Here is a 16060-nt window from a genome sequence, read left to right as displayed (position 1 = left end):
CGCTCCACCTGCGGGGCGGGCGCGGCGGCGGGGCCCTGCGGGAGCGGGGGATGCTGCGGCGGGGCGCCGGCGCGGAGCAGGAGCAGCGGCCTAGGCGGGAGCAGAGGCGGGAGCCGGGGAAGGGCACGGCGCTGCCCTCCTTACTGCGGGGCTCGAAGTCACGTTAAACGTCTCGAGTGCCGTTACCGCCGCCTAGCCCCGTCCCCCGCCAGCAGGCCGGCGGAGCCCAGCGCTGCCTCCTCTTTCTTTTTGCTTTTCTTTCCAAACAACAAGCCCCAAAACTTCGAGCGAGTTGCATAGTTCAGCGAAGAACCGAGCTGCAGCCTGGAGGGAATGCTCCACCCTGCCAGGCGGGAGACTTGGGTTTCACTCGGGGCTGGCAGCGCACAGGATCGCCTTGGAGGCGGCTGGAAAGGAAAGGGAATAGTTTTGTCACATAAAAACAAGCCCTGTGTTGCTCTGGGAGCGGTGTCGAAAGTCTCGTTCCTCAAAGGACTCTTTTCTTCTCGGACAGAAAGGTAGTAAAAAGAGTAGAGGAAAGGGGACTGAAAACGCTGTGGGTTTGGGGCGGGGGTTTTATTCCTCTCTGGTTTTTAGGATTTTTTGTAACTCTCGTTCTCAAGTTTGGCCTGTCTGTCGGCTGACAGAGTGGTGCCGGTTCCTCGTGACACGTAGGCATTGGTAAACGGATAGCATGGGTTGGATGCTGTTTAATATTTGGGTATTTACTGGCAGATTATGTCATTTGCTTGATTAGTTCCCTTGCGCTGGAGTATCGCAAGGTACAGCTCATGCTGCAGAACTGTCTGGGGCTGCAACAGCGTGGTGTTCCTCAGGCATTTAATTACATTAAACAAACATTCCTTTAATTAAAGGTGTTTGTTTAACATTCCTCATTACAGCTCTTGGAAAAACCCACACAGCAGCCGTGAGCAGGGGGGGATGCAGGCTTCTCATTTTTACCGAATTACAACTTAAGCTTTCATGGCGAGCGGGGGAGAGGCATTGAGGCCATATGGCCGTGGGGAAAACCGGCCAAACGTGAACGGTTGGAGCTCTGGCAGAGATTTTCCTAGGCAGCAGCAGAGCGAGTTGACAAGCTTGTGGAGAGATTTTTGGGTGACTGGCCAGAAAACCCGAGGACTAACAAGTGGCGTTAGTTGCACTCTGCTGCTCTTTGAGGTATCAGGGAACCGGCAGGCACCCGGCCGGGGGGGTGGGGGGTGTTGCATGGAGGGGGGTGGCTTTAGGAGGATGTAGGTAATGAAGACGTGGGTTGGTGCTGCGTGGGAAGCTTGGAGAAGTAATAGAAGCCCCTTCTTCCTGGTAGCCGGAAAGTTTTGGGTGGAATAAGATCACAGACTTAACAGATGCTTCAGCTCTGCTTGCAAAAGTCTTTTCTTCACGTGGTGTTGTCACTGGCACAGGAATTTGCAGCAATTACGTTGGGAGTGCTCATATCAACCAGTGATTTCGTGTTTTAGAAGCTTTCTTACTTGAATGTGTAAGGGTAATTGCTTCTTTCACAGATTTCCATTGTTGCTGACGGTGGAGAGCCCTGAAAGTCCGGAATAGACAAAGCCTTAGTAGTTACTTGTCTGCTGTATGGAAACAAAACCGCTGCTCAGAATTGAGAGAATGAAAGTTTCCTGATAAACTCCTAGTGTCCTTTCTTTTAGTTGTTACAGCTGGACTTCTCACTGGAGTCCTTCCGGACCTCACATGCATGTAGCGTGAGAAGCCCCATGTGCATTTTTCAGTCTGACCGGTGGTTGCCCAGTGGCTGGGTTATCCTGCCCTGCATCTGCTGGGGCACGGTAAACACCGTCACCCAAAGAGTTCTGCTGCGGACATGGCGTGTGGGCACAACAGCTGACATAATTTGCATGAAGATCATTTATATCCTCCAATTAGTCTGGTAATTTTCTCTTTGTGCATGTTGTGCCATTGCAAAACTCTCTAGAATTAGCTGGCTGTTGCCTTTTTTCCCCGTATTAAATCTGTTTCATTGGATGGAGACCTTAGTGGCTTTTTTTTTTTTTAACGTGCTGCAAGTAAAATGTGAAGCATTTAAGACCAGAGTCAGTCAACAAAATCTATAGTCTGACCTGTGTGTCACAAGTTACTGTGTTTCATGTGCATCCAGCAAGTTCTTAGCCAAAGTCCGACTTGTATTCAGCCAGGGATGCTTTCCTGGAAGGCACACATGTCTTCATTCGAGGGTCTCAGGAGATGGTTAAACCACCAAGATGTCTCTTGAAAGTTAGGATAACTCAGAGAGCCTAGATAAAAAAGGCCCATCTTTCTGCTACAAGGCATAAATGGGATGTCATAATTTTTTTCCACACTAATTGTTTCTTTTAAACGTATCACTGCCATGTCGCCTGACAACTTTTTACAACTTTAAAGGTGTCAGATAAAAGACAACTGTGACTTTCTAGAATAATCCTTTGTGGCTAGCAAGTTACTTTAAAAGCTTTCTCTCTAGTACTTTTACTCCATAGATCTGATCTAAAGTTCTTTGAAGTTCAGATGGGGCATTAGTGCAAACTCCATTTTCTTAATTTATTGACTCCTGCTTTTCTGACACCTTATTCCTTGTCTTTCAAGGAGTGTTCTTACCTAAGAGCACGTAATAAATCTTAACTAATTCTCAGTTAGCAGCTGAGAATTTTAATGTGCTAAATTGTGATGTGATGGCTGTTTCTCATTTGCGGACATGGATGCTGAATCAGCGGAGAACCGCCTGCTGAGGGGGGGGATCGAGTGGCTTCGACAGTGTCGCTGGGGGCTTTGGGGCATCTTACCTTTCCGCGGTTCAGATCTAGCCCAAGTGTCAGCTGAAACTTGTTTCTATACGATGTCCACAAGTCTGTTTAAAATGAGTTGATTCAGCCATCAGGACATGTCTGGAGATGGGTATCGACACCATTGGAAATGGCTTCACAACTAGCACTCCTGAAGGTAGCTGACTGGAAGGGCCATAGGAGGATGGTAAATTCTATCTTCAGTCCTTTGTAGCCAGAATAATGCAGCTTAATTAGATTTTCCCTGGCAGTACATGGAATTCCCATAATTGTTTTAATTCCTGATCAAGACTATGCTTGCCATGCAAACTGCATTGTATCCCTATCTGCTGTTGAGGTGGATGGTGGTCACCTGGCCCCAAGTTCTTTGCTTTTCGCAGCGATTGTATAAACTGAGGCACCTTCTTGGACTTGACAGTACCAGAGCAATCTCAGTGGCTTCCTCTTCAGTGTGTCTAGATAAAAGCTGTATGGTTAATGCACTAGCTGAATGCCTAAGCTTCTCGGGCATCATGCATAGAACTTAGACATGTCACGTAGGATTTTCTTCTGAGCATTTAGGTGCTGTTTTTGAGGAATACGGATTCTTTGGTGGAATTGACCCACAGAGGCAAAATAACCCTTTAGGGAGGAGAGTTCTTGGGACCTTCTGCCAGGGTGGGACATGGTGTCAGACTATGATGGGGAATTTGCTTTCTGCTGCCCACCTGCTTGTTTCTTTGGACAACTGGGTGTTGTTTTCCTGAGGTTTTCCAGTCTCATTTTCTATTAGCACCAAATTCTCCACTCATTTATTGTACTTTTGTCCAGCCTGCTCTTGGTTTCCAAAGAAAAGCAGCCAGTAACTAAGCATGTAAGCACTCTGTTTTTGCCTGCTCAGCAGTGGAAATGCTGGGTTTTGAAAACCACCTACTAATTTTAGGAGCCGAAAGGCTCCTAAATTCTGAACCTTGTGGTACGTCTTTTTTAAAGACAGAGAAGTTAGAAAAAGAACTTTACCAGTTCTTTGCTTGAGGACTATTTTTACTTCTTTAGTTTTAAAACATCTCCGAAAATTTTGAATCTGAGGAAATGACAAAAAGCATGGCGCTATAGTAAATCTTGTTAGAGTTATAAACAACGTATTTGGTTCATGTAATAGTGCAGCTTACCTTTCATGGTAATGACTGAATAGTAATAGTACGTGAGCAGTTACTCAAAAGAAAAGAAAAAATCTGATGGCAGACAAACAGCTTGAATCAAAGCATGGCAGTGTAAAAATAACCATTTACTAGGAACATAAAATGCATATGGAGACATTGAGTTTGAAAATCAGAGTGAAATTACTGACTCAAATATCTTCACTTTCGTATCAGATGCTTTTCTAGCATATTTTTTCAGAATGCCTCCGCATTGTTCAGTGTTGTTTATGTCATGGCCTGTTGCTGTGTTTACTGCACAGATTGATCATTGCTGAAGTCAGAGTTGCTTGGGTTCCTCATTGACTTCCCTGTGACATTTGTGACTATAGTATTTGGGTGCTTTGCAAAGGTGGTGTGCTAGTCATTCGGGCAAGTGGCTGTTATTTCTCCTCTTTTTGAAACAGGAAAGAGTCGGAGAGGATCAGAAACACTTAAAAATTTTGGATTGTCAAACTTGCATGCATAGAGTTTTAATTTCCCAAGATAATTAATGCAGGCAGAGGATAGCTCCCATTGGCTTCAGCTGGTGTTGGTTGTGTTTCCCGCTGTGAAAAAACTGGACATATGAAAAAAAAAAAAAAAGCAGGTTGAAATGACCGATGAAATGACTGATGGTGATGGGATGCTGTTCTCCACGGCAGCGAGATTGCTGTGAGATTCTCCTTCTTGTACCCCTGGTTTCATTCACATCTTCTAACTGCTGTGTCGAATGAGCAGGTATCTTGTGTTGTTGCTGCTCAGATCCATCCCTGGACAGATCTGGAGGATGCGCTGAGTAAGGAAGAGAGCCTTTGGTACGAGGAGGGCTGGAGGACTACTACAATATATACATAAATGGTAGCTGAATTAATCCTGCGTTAATTATGGCGTTTCTTGTGTATACACTTAACTTTGAAACGCTGGGTTTTCTGTAAAAAGGACCTGTTTTTATTCTAATGCCTGCTTTTTTTTCCAAAGCAAACTTCAAAAATAGTTTGCAGCATTGAACCACCCACATGGGTGATGAATGCAGATCTTTGCCATTTTAGCAATTAAAGTAACAAAACAATGGTAAATGATCATTTTGGGATGGGAAGGAGTTTGTCAGCAAGCCTGTGATATTTGCTGATGGAAAAGGGATGGCAGAATTGGGAATTTGGGGTTCACTTCCAGCTCTGATGGGGTAAATGCTGTAATTGTTTTCCACCCATTCCCCAGCAAAAGCATGTCTGGTTTTCACCCCTTCTGCCCTAGCCTCTTCCTAGAGCTCATCTTAGCCCCTTGCCCAAGCATCTTCCCTCCACCATTTAGACCTTCATTGCACCCATTTTTAATTCCCACTGCTGTTTCCTAATCCCAGTCCCCTCTTCTTGGCTCATCACTCCACTCTCAGACTGCCTCTCCCTGCCCTCCTGATTTCCAGAGGTTTTCACTCCCTTACAGTTCCCAATCTGCCTGCGCTTTCACTAAGTCTGCTCCTGGGTCTGGCTCTCATCAGCCAGAACCAGGCGTCTTTTCCATCCAGCAGCCAGGAAGGATGCTAAAACCTAGCAGCAAGTCGTGATGGGGATCAGTCTCCAGCGAGCCCTGCTGCCAGTTTGTGACTCTATGGAGGTGGCACATCAAATCACAGAATGGTTTAGGTTGGAAGGGGCCTTTCAAGGCCATCTAGTCCAAACCCCTGCAACAAGCAGGGACATCTTCAACCAGATCGGGTTGCTCAGAGCCTTGTCCAACCTGAACTTGAACGTTTCCAGGGGTGGGGCATCTCCCGCCTCTCTGCGCAAGTTGTGCCAGTGTTTCACCATCCTCATTGTAAAAAATTTCTGCCTTATATCTTGGAGTTTAAAAATGTGGCAGAGCTCTGCACAGGAGGGGGCTTACATGCCAGGTGGGATGGCGCAGGCAGGCCCTTACATACAAAGGAGCTGCAGGAGGATGAATTGTTCTCAGCGAGGCTGTAATCTGAGATTTTAGTAACTCACAAAAGTCTTAAGTGTGAACAAACTGATAATTTTTATCTTCTCCCCCTTAAGCTTATAGCTTGGCCAAATTCAGGCAGATTTGTATATCATGACAACATATCCAAGACATAGCACTTCTCCCATATGAAGTCTCTCTTCAAAGATTTTGGAAGAGAAAGTTTTATTTTTAAAAGAAAAAGTAGTAATCTACATATATGAAAGCTTTTTCTTAGCCTTATTTTTGGAAGCGTCTTGGCTGAAATTTTCTGTGGAGGGGAAAAAATTAGAGCAGTCCAAAGCAGACAATTGAGAAGGAACGTTTTGCCTTTACTGGTTGAAATGTGTCAGTTTTAAATAGCCCAACACATAGTGGGAAGTGTTGGCAGCTGTAAATATATAGTTACATACAGCAGGTTAATACAGCATCCAGAGGAGGATGCCAGTACTTTCATTAACATAAATAACTTCAAACACTCTCTATTTAATACCTGTGCGTAGTACTGCCATGATAGAGGCCAGGTATGTATCTGAGCACCTTGCCATCCAGGTCAAGTGACCTTGTGCTTGGGCTGTTTTTTTCCAGAGTGGTGGTAGGAGGAGGTGGGCATTGCCAGTGCATCGTTGTTGTGGATCAGGACAGTGCTGAAAGCTCTGCGAGAGTTGTCCTGTCGAAAGGGGAAATATATTTCCCTTCTTTCCAAGAAGAAGGAAACCTAGAAATGATGAGTTTGTATGCTGTCGCTCCAGTGGCTGCCAGATCATTCCCACTGTGTGGAAATGCCCCCGTCTGCAGGTGCATTCATATAGTTTGTGACTTTGTTTTTCAGTACAGGCTTGCTGTTTGTACTGCTCTTCTGCTGTTGGAAGATACGATGGAGTACTTCTAGTGTACAAAAGTTTTTAAATGAAAAAATAAAAACTTGCCACTTTATGAGGATGAGATTAAGACCAGCTGTCTTCAGCCTTTTCTTGACTTGTTGGCAGTTCACACCAAGAGGCCAGTGGTGCCCGAGACTGCATCTTCTCACTTTGTTGTTCATTTTCACTCTTAGAATGTGAAAGTTGAAGTCAAGTCTTTGTCATTATGCAGCTGCTGTTCTTAATACTTGATACAGTATACTGAATTATATTCAAGTATCTAATAAATTACCTCAAATCCAAAACATGTTAGCACTTGGAAGAATATGAAGTGCCTTTTTATTATTAGTTGATGTTGAGAGCTCTGCTGTTTTTCACAGAAACATCTGAATTCACCCAGTGACAGACAATAATCAATCTTCTGCAGAAAAGACATGAATTTGTTTCAGAGACTCTCCTACTTTCAGAGCCACCCTTTTGTGAGTTACTAAGAAAGCCATTAAATTAATTCCATGCCACAAGTTGTATTTCTGCAGTGGACATCACTGGGCCAGAGTGGTCAGAGGATTATTATGGCAGGATGCTGCTCATCTTGAGTTTTGAGTTTGGAGGACTGGGTTGAGAGGGAGAGGAACAGCTGCCGTTCAGATGCTCATTGTCAGTGTAGTTCAACCCAAATCCTGTTCCTGTTGCTGGACAAGGTCTTGTGCTGGTGGTGATCCATATGTACTGCTATATGAATTGGCAATAGGCAATATTGCTGGGCTCAGTGAGTGTGTTTTCCTCTTAAGAGCTTGAACATGGTTCTTCTTTCCATGGCAGTCCTTCGTGGAATGAAGAATGGTGACTTAACGTTAGATTTGCTACTTAACAAGCCAGGCAACACCTACAACTTGTAAGTTCAACACTAATTGTGGAATTTAATTTCTCTGCCTCTTTCCAGCCTCTAGGAGATGTAAGCTGTCAGGAGAATAAGAAGAAACAGGGAACTTTTTTTGTGAATTTTGTTTAAATTTTGAACAGTTGAAATAATGGTTGTAAACCAATCAGTGTATTTAACTGAGTGATGTCATATAATATATGTTGTTTGCTAGCATGTACTTTATACAAATCTCTTATTTGCATTGTTTGAGGTAACCTTTCAAAATGTTAAGAATGCTCATTATTGCTTGAGGTTTTTCATTTCGGTTAGGGCGTTCTTTGTACCTTCTTTTGGTTTCTCACTCCCCTCCCTGTGCAGTTAGCACAGACCATGTGTATCAGTAAAGATTTTCCAAAGTGAGTAGTGACTAGCTGTTGGATCTGGCCATACTTGGTTAAGTTTATCTTCTGTAAATCAAATGCACACCTCCTGTGTGCTATACATTTCTTCTGGATTTTTTTGTTAACATAAACTACTATGTTTTCTTCCTCTTTTCTCTTGAGGACAAATTAGTCCTTTCACTCACAGCAATCCTCATCACTCACAGACCTGTCTTTGTCACGGCCTCAGTTCACTGTGGCTCCACCTCTGGCTTGCTGTCCTTCTCAGTTCTCCATTGCTGAGTTTTACTTTGTCTGGTCTCCCGTCTACATGTTTTGGTGATATTACCGTGCTGTGAACGCGTGGTTTTGCGAGCAGTTGGAGGCACGGCGTGCACCGCTTCCTGCCTTGCTGCAGTCCGCGCGGCTGTGGCGCAGCGGCCTGGTCACCGGCTGCAGCGGGCTCGTACGTGGGACGCGCCATCGCAGCCGGGCTGCCCTGGGCTGCTGAGAAGGCGTTTTGAGTTTGCAGTTCCTTGTTTGCAAGATGCCTTGCAGATAAGGTTGAGACTGTCCCTGAGCTGCCCTGAAGAGCAAAAAGTGTGTAGATGCAGCCTGTGTGGATGCTCCACTGCTGTATCTTATGAGTTTCCTTTAATGAGGAGGGAAAGACCAGTTTGACCCTGGCCTGCTTTCCAGTATGTGTTGCATCATACGTCTGTTGGACTGACAGGTGAGAAAGGCAAGTTGAGACTGAAGAGTGTTTTCTTACAGTCAGCTTACCTTCTATAGGTGTTGTCCTGGGGCCATCTTACAGAAGTCTACCCTGTGAAGTTTTTGAAGTTCTGCATCCAGAATTTATATCTGAAAATCTTGGCTTGTAGGACTTTAAGATATATTTGCTAATTTACATTCTAGCAGCATTGCTCTGATTGACATGTGTGGTGGTTATGTTTATTAGTTTACTAGTCTTGTAAGTCTAGTGGTGAGAACGTGGAATTATGGATGTTTTCACTGGCATCAGTATTTCTAAGCAGTTACCAGCAAAGACCTCCAGACAGGAAGCTGTACCACAAACAGCGTGAGAATAGGAAGATCTAAAGAGGAAAAAGATTGCCGTTCCTCCCTGTGTTTAAGCAGGTTTTGCTTTTTGTGCTTGCAGTTTAACAGATGTCTTCTTCTTTATGCAGGGCTATAATTGAAGTACAAGATGGCAAGAACCAGCCACAGCAACTATGTCCTTCAGCAGCTAAACAACCAAAGAGAGTGGGGCTTTCTGTGCGACTGCTGTATCGCTATCGATGATATTTATTTTCAAGCACATAAAGCAGTCCTTGCTGCGTGCAGCTCCTATTTTAGGATGTTTTTTATGAACCATCAACACACTACAGCCCAGCTGAATCTAAGCAACATGAAGATTAGTGCTGAATGCTTTGATCTTATTTTACAGTTCATGTATTTAGGAAAAATTATGACAGCCCCTGCCAATTTTGAGCAATTTAAAGTAGCCATGAACTATTTACAGCTATATAACGTACCTGAATGTCTAGAAGATATACAGGATACAGACTCATCTAGTTTAAAATGTTCATCTTCTGCTTCTAGCACCCAGAATAGCAAAATGATATTTGGCGTGAGAATGTATGAAGACACACTTGCTAGAAATGGCAGCGAAGCAAACAGGTGGGGCATGGAGCCGCCAAGTTCAACAGTAAATACATCCCATAACAAAGAGCCTGATGAAGAAGCTTTGCAGCTAAGCAGCTTCCCCGAACAACTGTTTGATGTCTGCAAAAAAAGCACCACGTCCAAATTCTCTCACACAAAAGAGCGCGTGTCCCACTCGCGCCGTTTTGGAAGAAGCTTCACCTGCGACAGCTGCGGGTTTAGTTTTAGCTGTGAAAAGCTACTGGATGAGCACGTGTTAACGTGCACTAACAGGCATTCCTACCAAAGTGCCAGGTACTACAGTGCTGAAAAAATAGACTTTAATGAAAAGGACTCTACTACTAAAATAATCTCCACACAAACAGAGAAATACAAGGGGGACTCTGGCCAAGCTGCGGACGATTCTTCGTCTCCTGTGTCAAACATCACAAGCAGAAAAAGCAGCACAGTTGCCTCTGAGACATCGGGTGAAGAAGGAGGTAGAGCCTCTGAGAGGAAGAGGATTATCATCAAGATGGAACCAGAGGACAATCCTGCAGATGAGCTGAAGGATTTTAATATTATTAAGGTGACGGATAAAGACTGCAATGAGTCTTCTGACAATGACGACCTAGATGATGAACAGGAAGAGCCGCTTTACAGATACTATGTTGAGGAAGAGATCAGAGAGAAGAGAAGTGCTCGGAAGACTTTAAAACCCCGTTTATCCATGGATGAGGATGAAAGAAAGTGTTTGAAAAGTCCGCGGCACCTTAATAGGAAGGCTTCTTCAGTGCAGGAAGACGTGGAGAATGCTCCCTGTGAACTTTGTGGGCTAACGATCACTGAGGAAGATTTGTCCTCTCATTATTTATCCAAACACATAGAAAATATATGTGCTTGTGGCAAGTGTGGTCAAATACTGGTCAAAGGCAAGCAGTTACAGGATCATGCTCAGACCTGTGGAGAACCCCAGGATCTGACCATGAACGGTATCAGAAATTCTGAGGAGAAAATGGACTTGGAAGAAAACCCTGAGGAGCAGTCGGAAATAAGGGACATGATGTTTGCAGAGATGCTAGAGGACTTCAGGGACAGTCACTTCCAAATGAACAGCCTTCAAAAAAAACAGTTATACAAGCATTCTGCCTGTCCTTTCCGATGCCCTAATTGCGGTCAGCGTTTTGAAACTGAAAACCTGGTGGTTGAACATATGTCAAACTGCCTGGAGCAAGATCTGTTCAAGAACTCCATGATGGAAGAGAACGAGAGGGATCACAGACGTAAGCATTTCTGCAATCTTTGTGGGAAAGGATTTTATCAGCGTTGCCACTTGCGGGAACACTATACCGTTCATACCAAGGAAAAACAGTTTGTTTGTCAGACATGTGGGAAGCAGTTCTTAAGAGAGCGCCAGTTGAGGCTCCACAATGATATGCACAAAGGCATGGCCAGGTATGTCTGTTCCATTTGTGATCAAGGAAACTTCCGAAAACATGACCATGTACGGCATATGATATCTCACTTATCAGCTGGAGAGACTATATGCCAGGTCTGCTTTCAGATATTCCCAAATAATGAGCAACTGGAGCAGCACATGGATGTTCATCTGTATACATGTGGAGTATGCGGAGCAAAATTTAATTTGAGGAAAGATATGAGATCTCATTATAATGCCAAGCATTTGAAAAGAACATAAGTGTAAACATACTGTTAAAGCATTAAGTTGGCAGCAGAGAGAACACCAAAGCAAGGCATACAGAATAGTAGACAAAAATTGAAAAAAAAAAAAAAAAGTCTCTTTTTTTATTCATTTTTTTTTAAGACCCTCCTAACCATAGGTGTCTATTTAGGCTCATTAAGTATATAGCTTTGAAAAGCATCATGTGTTTAATTATTACATTTTCACTGTTTCCTAATATCAGTTTCTGTTCTTAATTTTATTGTTTTACTAAGTAGATATACAAATCATTATTTTTAAACTGTAGATTAAAAGCACAATGTTACCCCTTCACTGACTGCTATTAAACAGTTCTCGGATCCATGTCCGTAAGATGAGTGCTTTAATATTTCCATGTGTTGTTTCTTCATGTGAAAATTTTAGATCACAGCAATTAATGTGCAAAAGCATAATTGTTCATAATCCCCAAATTAATTTTCAAAATGAAAAAAAGAACAATGCCAAGATATGATCCTTTGCTGTCTGACTCTGCTGTAAGGGCAGAGCTGGCTGTCCTGGTCCTCTGCTTCTTGGCTTTGTTGGAGCATGCATCCCAGGGGTGAGAGCACGTAGGCTCAGTTAAACCTTGCAGACTTGGACTGATGTGCGCAAAGGGCAAGGGAGTTAATGACTGTCGGGATAACCAAGGAGTTCCCAGCAGAGTGGTCATTTTCCAGACTTGAAGTCCTAGCAGAACTGCACAACTGACGTTGGCCTTTCTTTTACTGTCTGTACCTACGTGGGTATATATAACCTGCTTTTATCCTACTGTACAAGGGAAGAGTGGCTGTGGTGGGTTGCTAGGACTGCAGAATGGCGATGTGCATCGAAGACCTCATTTTTCAGCCTAGCTGTAAATGGTGCCTTGCTGCTTGTGTTGGAAAGTTAAAAGTGGGATGGGTGTGAAGATAGTGCCATTGCTTGGGCGGGGAGGGGAAGGGGGAGTGTGGCTCACGTGAACCTTAGTTTGTTGTTTTTTGCTTTCATGATACTTTCTGAATGTTCTGTTTTTCAACAAGAATATAACAAGAAAAGACTGCAGAGTTTGCTTAATAAATGTAAAGATATTTTATGCCTTTTAAGATTCCTTTCTGATTCTAGTATAGCCCTAATCTGCATAGTTTGTCTCTTAATTTAATTGAATTTTTAAATCCTACTAAGAAGCAGCTGACATCAATTCGGTGAGGCAGCTTGGCCTTTGAGAGAACGAGTGGCTTTCTCTTCTGCAGCAGCTGCCTAAACATTTAAGTGCATGATTTTTAATGGGGGGAGAAAAGTATCCTAATATGTACTGGTGGAGAAAACCATTAAATAATAAAACCTAGCAGCACTTTCTCCCAGAAGACCTCACTGCATCAAAGAGAGTAGTAATGCTATTTCCCACTGAGCCATGGAGGGAGGAAAGCGATTTAGATCAGCAGTTAAGGCAGTTGGACTAGATGATCATTGTAGGTCCCTTCCAACTGAAATATTCTATTCTGTCACCTTGCATGCTGGTGGTGAGGTTGAGAATAGGAGCCAGGAGCTGAGGGTCTAGTCCAGGGCTTTCATGCGCTTGTCACTGTCAGAGCTGAGTTTTGATAGTTTCTTGGGGATTACTTGGGGTACTGAGCTTTAACATTAGACTGTTTACAGAAATTAATACAGTTCACAGTCTCCAGTATAACAATTTAAATTAGTAAGAGTTGCCTTGCATTTACTCAGATTTAAACGTGCATTAGAATGTCTCTGGGTTGGTGTGTGTTTCTGCAGTGATGGAGAAGGCTTACCCCAGCACCAGCCCTCGGTCCTGAGCTGGCAGCTGGCTCCCTGGGTACTGACTGCTTCGGGTGCAGTTTGGGCCTTTAGCGTTTTGTCCTAACTGCTCAGTCCTCTATTTTCTTGTATGATACTGAAGGCAACCAAGACCTGAATAACACTTGGGCCAAAAAGACCATAGCCATGAATGCATTCCAGCATTTCAGTTAATTCAGAGCTTCCCCCTTTTTAGGATTTATTCTACATTCCCCATCCAAACCCCGACGGAAGCTCAGTGTGTGAAAATTTGTAAAATTAAGCAGGATGGGTATTTTAACACTTTTTAGCACTGGAATCGGTACTAAGGTGGTTATAAGACTTTTCAGAAGGCAAAACATTTAACTATAATGGTCATCTTAGACATGAAGTAGTTAGGTGCTATAGTGGAGGAGTTGTGGGAGTTAATACACTTGCACGCAGGAATTCTCTGACACGCAGGTTATCCCTTACGGTATTGTCTATGGCTGGACTGAAAAGCAGCCAAGGGGAGCGAGGGAGAACTGGAGGGCACTGGGGGATTTGGCAGAAGAGTCTTGTGGTGCTGGGGGAGCAGGAAGGCTTGAGTGGGAGAGGAGATCCTGAGTGGGAGGGAGTGGCGAAGGCTGGGGGGCAGGATTCGAGCTGTGCAGTGGGAAGCAAATCCCAAAGGTGGCATGGAGGGGGCGGCTGGAGGAGTGGATAAAATGTCCTGTAGATGCCTGTGAGACCAGAGTGAGAATGACTCAGCTTGGCTGAGAGAGCTGTCGGCTTGGGTGATTAGCTCACTACGGCACAGACTCGGAGCACGGATTGTGTACCAAGTACAGCCAGCCCCTATGCTGGAAGGACTGCAGTGGCACAGCAAAGCCTAGATTAAAGATGTGGTTGAAAAGAAGGAGGTGACCTCTGCGAACTGAGAGATCATTCCTGAATACAGTGAAGGGCTAAGAGTGATTTATGGAGACTTCTGCTCAGGGTCAGGAGCCCTTGTTAACAATGTATTGGTCTGAACTTGACCCAAAAACATGTCACAAAAAAAGTTACTTCCTAGTATAAGCAGATCTGCCAACTACAGAAGTTAAATGGAGGAACTGGGAATGATGGCATTTATATGCACTATCTGACTTTATAAATACCCAGGAATTCCTTTGTTTTTCAATTATAAGCTGTGTTGTAGTAGCCTTTCATAGGAAACTTTGTTAAACCTTTTCAACTAAACTTGAATTAATGTTTTTTCCTGTTCTTGTGAAACAAAATTAGAGTGCCTTGGAGCCCACATGTAGGAATGTCCAGACTAAGGCTCAGAAAGAGCATGAATTGCACTGCAGGGCAGCTTCAGAGCAGATCTACTTGTATGTAGGCAGAGAAAACCAGAATGACTGACGTAGCCTGGAAAGTGGTTAAGGGGAGTATAGGAGAACAAATCAAAGGTACTAAGTCATAAACAACACACAGCCTAGCTTGCAAGGGGATGGGGAGAGTGTTGATGGTGATGTGTAAAAGCATACAGGGGAGCAGCATGGGACTACTGAAGAAAAGGACTGGAATGACAGGAGGAATTTGGCTGCTGTGAAGGGGGAGAACGGGTGGGTGCTGAGGCAGCCTGGGGCTGGTCACTCCTGAGGTGTTCTCTCCAGGATGGGACAACGTGCAGGGGAGTGAAATGATGGCATTGCAGCGCTCCTACCATGATAAAATTACTGTGGAGATGAAAAGAAAGACCTGAAAAAAACCCAATTGCAGTTACAGTATCCTAGAAGTCTTGCTGTTACTTGAAAGATAGTGAAAGGGAAGCAAAATAACTTCAAAGTTCTGTTTCCTCTAAGAAATTTGTACTTCTCAGTCATCATAACATAGTTCCTTTGCATCTCCTTACTGCACTACATGGACTGTTAGAGTGTAAAAGCACTTAAGGGTCTTTGAGGTCTAAGCGTATCACACTGCACAAGGCATAGCCAGAAAGAAAAAGACTTGCTAGATGCTTTGACTTATATTTTTAGGTTATTTGCTATTCTTATTTTTGAAGGACCTCTCTCTGTTTTGTTGTTTTCCTCATTTTGGCAGTGGTGTGGGCTGCAACCCTGAAAATAATTTATAAGTAGCCAGCCTAGCTCTTAGCTTTCAGGATTTACTAAAAGTTAAAAAGAGGGAATTCATGAAGACCTGTAATGAGCTTTAAAATATCACAAAAACTGTTGAGCTGCTTTTTTAGTTTCAGAGGAGATGTTTCAAATGTTTATATATATATATATATATATACACTTGTAAATGCTTACTGGCAACTTGTTAATTCAAAGAGTATTTACATTTGTGTATAATGGTATTTGTAGCCAACAGGTCTGGAGGAATCTTGATTTGAATAGATTAGAATATCACAGAATTCTAAGAATTTATGTTTTTATTAGGGGAATTGTCTGTTTAATATTTTAAGTTAATGGAAAAAATACAATTCAGCATATATTTTATTCAAAGCTGAAACCAGAAAATGTACTGCCCTGGAGAATTTATTAAAAATGTGTTGTTATAAAAGTGAATACTTTGGCTACACTATTGTATTTGAACACGCTAGTGCTAAACCATTGAGAGTATCTTACCTGTTGATGGGGACATGAGTTTGCTTCTGAAAGCAGTGCCACCTTGACCCCTGGCAGCCCCTTTCCTCCTCCCCACCTAGTTTCAGCTCTCATATCCCATGTGTGCCACCCTCTCTGTGGTCCAAAAGTACATGTTTATGTGGCTTCACAATGAACTGAATCAAACAACGGTCTTTTTTTTTCTTCCCTGTGGGGCTATTTTTTGGCTGGACCAATTCGCCCCTGTGCTTCCCTCTCTGGCTCTGTGTCAGGTCTCCTGCTAGCACAATAGAAAAGGGTGTTGGGGGGGGGG

The 16060-nt window shown here is 43.5% G+C and overlaps 1 protein-coding gene across 7 annotated transcripts in view; it reads left to right on the top strand.

Moving 5' to 3' along the window:
* The window catches only part of ZBTB1 (zinc finger and BTB domain containing 1), a 22594-nt gene that overhangs the window by 244 nt on the left and 6290 nt on the right, over positions 1-16060 (top strand). For 2 of the 7 annotated variants that reach the window (XM_026849244.1, XM_026849243.1), the window contains exons 1-2: positions 46-518; positions 9222-10961. In XM_026849244.1, coding sequence (XP_026705045.1) covers positions 9242-10961 — 1720 coding nt within the window. In that variant the 5' untranslated portion in view covers positions 46-518; positions 9222-9241. Of the gene's footprint in view, positions 1-45; positions 519-1679; positions 1919-9221; positions 11722-16060 lie in introns of those variants that run through there. The other 5 variants (XM_026849241.1, XM_026849242.1, XM_026849239.1 and 2 more) reach the window with 4 other exon arrangements.

Source organism: Athene cunicularia, assembly GCF_003259725.1.
Source record: "Athene cunicularia isolate RWA chromosome 5 unlocalized genomic scaffold, athCun1 chr5_part1, whole genome shotgun sequence".
In the NCBI taxonomy this organism is placed as follows: Eukaryota; Metazoa; Chordata; class Aves; order Strigiformes; family Strigidae; genus Athene; species Athene cunicularia.
The sequence above is the reverse complement of the archived record's forward strand: the minus strand, read 5'-3'. Positions and strand labels throughout refer to the sequence as shown.